The following is a 5,408-nucleotide window of genomic DNA, read 5'->3' on the forward strand; positions in this document are numbered from 1 at the left end:
TCTCCAGACTCTAGAGTACCAAGGTTTGTCTTGTATGTAGACATTGTACATATCACCTTTCATGTAATACGATATATACACCATAAGCCTTCGGGCCATAGTCAATATATAATCAGAGTTATTAAAGTGAATCAATTCCATATATAACTAGATTAAATTATATTGTGTCTCATTTCTTGTGATTCCGTGGCGCAGCACGGGCATCTTACTAATAAGAAAACAATCCCGTAGAAAGAATTCATGCATCGGAACGATGTCATCTTCAATGGGGTCCATCCCCCTCCGCGAGTGTGGTGTTGTAGGACTTGCGAAAATACTTAGACTGGTGAAAGTGCAGCCAATCATCTCATAGATCTCGAGCCTCGAGATCCACCTCCATATGTTCTCTCAAACTTGTATGCCCATGCTGGTTTATGGGATGAAGTTGCAAGAATAAGGAGTCTGATGAAGCAAAAGAGAAACTGGCTTGAGTTGGATGGATGTTGGAAATCATTGTCGAGTTCGGAGCTGGTGACACCGGCCATCCACAAGCACAAGAGATCTATGCAATAGTTGGTTGATCAGAGAAATTAAAGACATTGACTATGTACTAGACACAAGCATTGTGCTCCATTACATGTCAGATGAGCTCAAGGAGTGTCTGCTTCAGCACAGCGAGAAGATTGCTGTGGCATTTGGTTTGTTTACAGTACATCACCCAACAAAAATTACAGTACATCACCCAACAAAACCAACAAGGATCTTTAAGAATCTCCGTGTGTTTGCAGATTTCTATAATTGTTTTTGTATAGTTTTTTTTATGGGAATTGTTTCTGTACTACAATTAGTTTATCATACAGTTATGGCTGTGTATAGTTATATGAACAATTCAATTTCACCAGCAGCTTGTTTCTTATCTTTTTGTGCAATACTTGCAACTTCCAGAAGTCCATAGCTGGTTAGAAGAACAAATACGTCTATTAATTCCCAGCAGGGAGAATGAACTTGGTTATTTTCCACCCAGGAAGGAACAATATGATCCATTTAGGAACAATGTTTACATGGAAAATGCTGCACCTCATGGACTCTCCTTCGTTTACCATGTATTGCTCATGGGTAATAAGACTGATCGTGATCAAATGGCAAATACATACACTTGTTTACGACAAAAATCATCCTACATCAGGAAGCATCAACCATTTGAACCCATGGTCACATCTGACAACATAACACAAATGCCCTCTGTTAAAACAGATGAACTGACTGAATACATACTTCAGGATCACAAAGGCATATAAATCATACAAACAAATTCTTCATGTTACAACTCAGACAGTTGGCAGTATACAGTGAGAGAAGCACTATTTAATCAAATGACAAGCTGTCTTTAGCTAATTCAAAATTGCGACATCCCCCAAGAAAATAGATGCACTATTTAATCAAATGACGAAACTGAAGTGCGTGACAAAAGTAAACCAGAACTTGTCTCATTCCATCCTTCGCAGCTCTGGTGGAAGCTGCACATCATGTAACACTGAATTCGATTGGGTAAGATCTTGGATCTCCAGCATTTTCTCCCTGCTGTATTTTATCCTTTGATCTGTTTAAATCAAAAGGCAAATTTGTTATCATACGTTATAAAGCACATAGGTCACTCAGATTATATTCCTTCTAACTGAAAGAGAATAAAGCAGATTGAAGTTACATCACCCTTACCTACGAAGAAGATACCAGAATGCCTGCTAGAATCAGCCGAGCTATTAACAACTTTAGTTTTTGCCCGTGGAAGATGCCTAGACTTGTGAACTTGTGAAGTACCGATGTGGCTTGGTTGAAGTTCCTGAATTAGTTCATGTCTCACCTCTATCACCGGGTGATGGCTACGAAATGATGAGATGGCATACCCTGTTAAGACCCAGCAGCCACTTAAATCCAACACATGTAGCTGGGCAGGGGGCACAAATTGCAGAAGCCCAGAGTTTGATAATATACTCCCACAAAATCCAAGATGTATCAAATTTGAGGCAGAAGACAGGGCATGCAATGCGGGGTCAGACAAGAAATCACTTTTCAGGTACAAATATTTTAGTGCTCTAAAGGATGCTATGGGAGGTATAACTTCATCTGACAGTGGTGTATCCTCCAGATTTAGACTTTCAAGATATATGAGATGCTCAAGTAGAGGCAGAGACAGTACTTTCTCTGAGTTTGCTTCAGCACGAGTGAACCCTGTAATATGATAGAATTCAGTTTCTCAAAGAGAAAGCGTGTTTATTTAATCAAGAAAAAGAAATAAATGCAAAGCAAAAAAGCAACCTTTGATACTTGTATGACTTAGATCTATCACTCTCAATGAAGGCATCATGCTGATATATACTAGAGCAGAATCATCAACTTTTGTATAAGCTAAAGACAGTGAAGCCAGGTTTGGAACTGTTCCTGCCAAAATACATGGTGCCTGAGAGGTTATTCCAGTATTCTCGAGGCTTAGATATCTCAGCTTCATTCCAATATTTGCAACATACTCGATTGCATCATCAGTTACTCTGCTCAAGCTAAGGTCCAAATGATCTAGACTTTTCATCTTTTGCAGGCCATATAAGTTGCTTAAAGAACAACCAGACATGTCCAAGAATGAAAATGAGCTTGCTACGATGCTAGAGAACACCTCATCAATGTCACCAAATGAGGCTGCAGAGGCCGTAAACTTTTGCAAAGGAATATGAACTTCAGAATCACCGCCACGAATGGAATAAATTGTACAGTTGCTCATATTAAGATATTTCATGTTTGGAAGGGGTGGCAAACGAGTCACATGTGTCCAAGAAACATTTAAGAACCTCAATCTTGTAAACGCCTTAAGGACGGAAGCTCCCTCATCAGTAATTTCACTACCCCATATATCAAGGTGCTCAAGTTGAGTCAATACCTGGAACAGTAAAAACTATAAATTAATACTCCATTACGCGTCACTCAAAAAGAAATGAGCAAGCAGTGGCATAGTGATATGTATATATGCTATCAGAAAATATAAACATTACTAGATGAGACTGCATCCTTTAATGGAAAAAAATGGTCGCACATCATGAGTATGTACCTGTAATGACCGTAATGCTTTGTCGGTCATATGAATCCCTCCCAAATCTAGCAAATTTAAACCTTTTAGTGCTGAGATGAGCATCACCCCATTGTCAGTCAATCCAGTCTCAGATAAGTGTAGCTTCTCCAGACTATCAATGGAGACTATATGTTTGATGCCGGCATCAGTTATCCTAGAGCATCTCGACAAGTCCAATTCTTTTAGCATACTCATGCCTGAATAATCAGAGCAACTTTATTAAAAACTAGTAAGGCAATTAATTAATTTCTTCAATCAAACCAAGTCATGTTTCGAAACTATGTACTGGAAATCATGGTTTCATCATTATAGAAATAAGCTTGAGAGCTGTACCGGAGAGCGGCCAGATCGCGGCGTGGTCGACCTTCTTGCAGTCCGCCAGCTTGAGGATGCCCAGGTACCGGAACGAGCCGAGGTAAGCCAGCCACTCCGCATCTACGGCGATGTTGCCGCTGAAGTCGACCTCCTGCACCGAGTGCTGGAAAACCCTGCGCACACAAGCACGATTCATCCACACGCGGCAGGAAGCAACAGATCCAGAAACGTAACAGCGCAGAACCGTCTCATGGTAGAGAAAACAGAGAAAAAATCGGGCATGTTCTGGGCGGAGAAGGCGGGGCGCTTACTCGAGGAGGGAGGGGAAAAGGAGGCGGCGAGCGGCGAGGCGGCTGAGGAGCGCGTCGGCCACCTGCCCGGGCAGGCGCTCGAGGGACCGGCGTTGGCGGCGCCAGGCCTCCACGGAGGCTCGGCACCGCGCCGCTGCGTCGATGCAGCGGTCGACGAGCCGCGGCTCGCCCGCGTTTCCGGCGGAGGCGGAGGCGGCTGCCATGGGTTGGACGGCACGGCAAGTCCGGCGTTTCGGTGCTAGCCGCCGCTTGACGGGAGGGGGCGAAATGATGGGATCTGGGGGACCTCGCAGAGCTGGGCACGGCGTAGGATTTGTTAACCATCGCAGAGCTCGGTACTTCCTTGGCTCTCAAGACAATTCTTTAATTCTTTTTTTTTTTAAGATAACTCTCTAATTCCTTGGTCTCAAGTAATTATTTACTCCTATCTATTTACTGTCAACTTTCTTTTGAAACATCAGTACAAACACAAGTGCTTATATACACGTGCATACACTCACCCCCACACACGCACATCCTATCCCTACGGGCACCTTTGAAAAACTGGAAATCTCAAAATAAATCCAGGAATAAATGCGAGCACCATGATTTGAACTCTGGTGGGTTGGGGATACCACACTCACTCTAACCATCCAACCACAGATTGGTTCGCTACTCTCAACCTTTTTTCATAATAATACGAGTCTCATTAATGTCATAAAGATTAAAATATAAGTCATGTAAAGGCAAACATGACAAAATTAAAAAAAGACAGTAAAACGCCTCTGAGTTTGACACCAACGTCTATCACCTGCCTCCGGCACCACCACAACAACCACCGAAGGGAAAAATGATGGATCACCCCCTCATCCGAGCTCGACGCAGTTACATCGCTGATATGGAGCTTTGCGGACCTTCAGGGTGGCTCATCAAAAGTGAAGTCATTGTCGTTGAACGAATCAGACCGAGGCAACACCCGGGACATGACATCAAACTCTAGATCTGGCACCTCACCATGACTAAGACGCCGAAGAAGAAAACCATGTCTGCCATTGATAACCCACAAGTATAGGGAATCACAACAGTTATCGAGGGTAGAATATTCAACCCAAATTTATAGATTCGACACAAGGGGGGCCAAAGAACATTTGAAGGTATTAGCAGCTAAGTTGTCAATTCAACCACACCTGAAGATTAATTATCTGCAGCAACGTGATCAGTAGCAAAGTAATATGATAGTTTTGATAGTAGTGACAGTAGCAATGGTAACAGTGATAGCAATAATTTTGTAGTAAGTGCAATAGTAACGATAGCAATAGTAACTTAGCAAGAACAATAATAGATAAATTCGTAGGCATTGAATCGGTGACTTGTTGGATAATATTCATCATGAGACAGTTATAACCTAGGACGATACGGCACTAGCTCCAGTTCATCAATATAATATAGGCATGTATACCATAAATAGTCATACGTGCTTATGGGAAGAACTTGCATGACATCTTTTGTCCTACCCTCCCGTGGCAGCGGGGTCCTATTGGAAACTAAGGGATATTAAGGCCTTCTTTTAATAGAGAACCGAAACAAAGCATTAACACATGGTGAATACATGAACTCCTCAAACTACGGTCATCGCCGGGAGTGGTCCCGACTATTGTCACTCCGGAGTTGCCGGATCATAACATGTAGTAGGTGACTATAACTTG

General features: G+C 42.5%; 1 protein-coding gene across 1 annotated transcript; it reads right to left on the reverse strand.

The window, feature by feature from the left end:
- Positions 1 to 1,274: 1,274 nt before the first annotated feature.
- Positions 1,275 to 4,035, reverse strand: LOC125545349 (Leucine-rich repeat (LRR) family protein). Its single transcript, XM_048709265.2, has 6 exons — positions 3,724 to 4,035; positions 3,431 to 3,585; positions 3,077 to 3,294; positions 2,296 to 2,908; positions 1,696 to 2,208; positions 1,275 to 1,579 (listed from the first exon to the last, which is right to left on the reverse strand). The coding sequence occupies exons 1-6, from the start codon at positions 3,924 to 3,926 to the stop codon at positions 1,467 to 1,469; spliced, it is 1,815 nt and encodes a 604-aa protein (XP_048565222.2). The 5' UTR covers positions 3,927 to 4,035; the 3' UTR covers positions 1,275 to 1,466.
- Between the last annotated feature and the right edge of the window lie 1,373 nt (positions 4,036 to 5,408).

The sequence above is a fragment of the Triticum urartu genome, chromosome 3A (assembly GCF_056163025.1).
Source record: "Triticum urartu cultivar PI428250 chromosome 3A, HENAU_Tu73, whole genome shotgun sequence".
NCBI classification, from domain to species: domain Eukaryota; kingdom Viridiplantae; phylum Streptophyta; class Magnoliopsida; order Poales; family Poaceae; genus Triticum; species Triticum urartu.

What these genes read in the sequence shown, in the direction of transcription:
- LOC125545349 (XM_048709265.2), bottom strand. Translation starts at nt 3,926, where the DNA reads ATGGCAGCCGCCTCCGCCTCCGCCGGAAACGCGGGCGAGCCGCGGCTC. An exon ending in CGCGATCTGGCCGCTCTCCG is followed by an intron (nt 3,295 to 3,430) that starts GTACAGCTCTCA and finishes CTGATTATTCAG; the next exon opens with GCATGAGTATGCTAAAAGAA. An exon ending in TTCTGGTATCTTCTTCGTAG is followed by an intron (nt 1,580 to 1,695) that starts GTAAGGGTGATG and finishes TGATTTAAACAG; the next exon opens with ATCAAAGGATAAAATACAGC.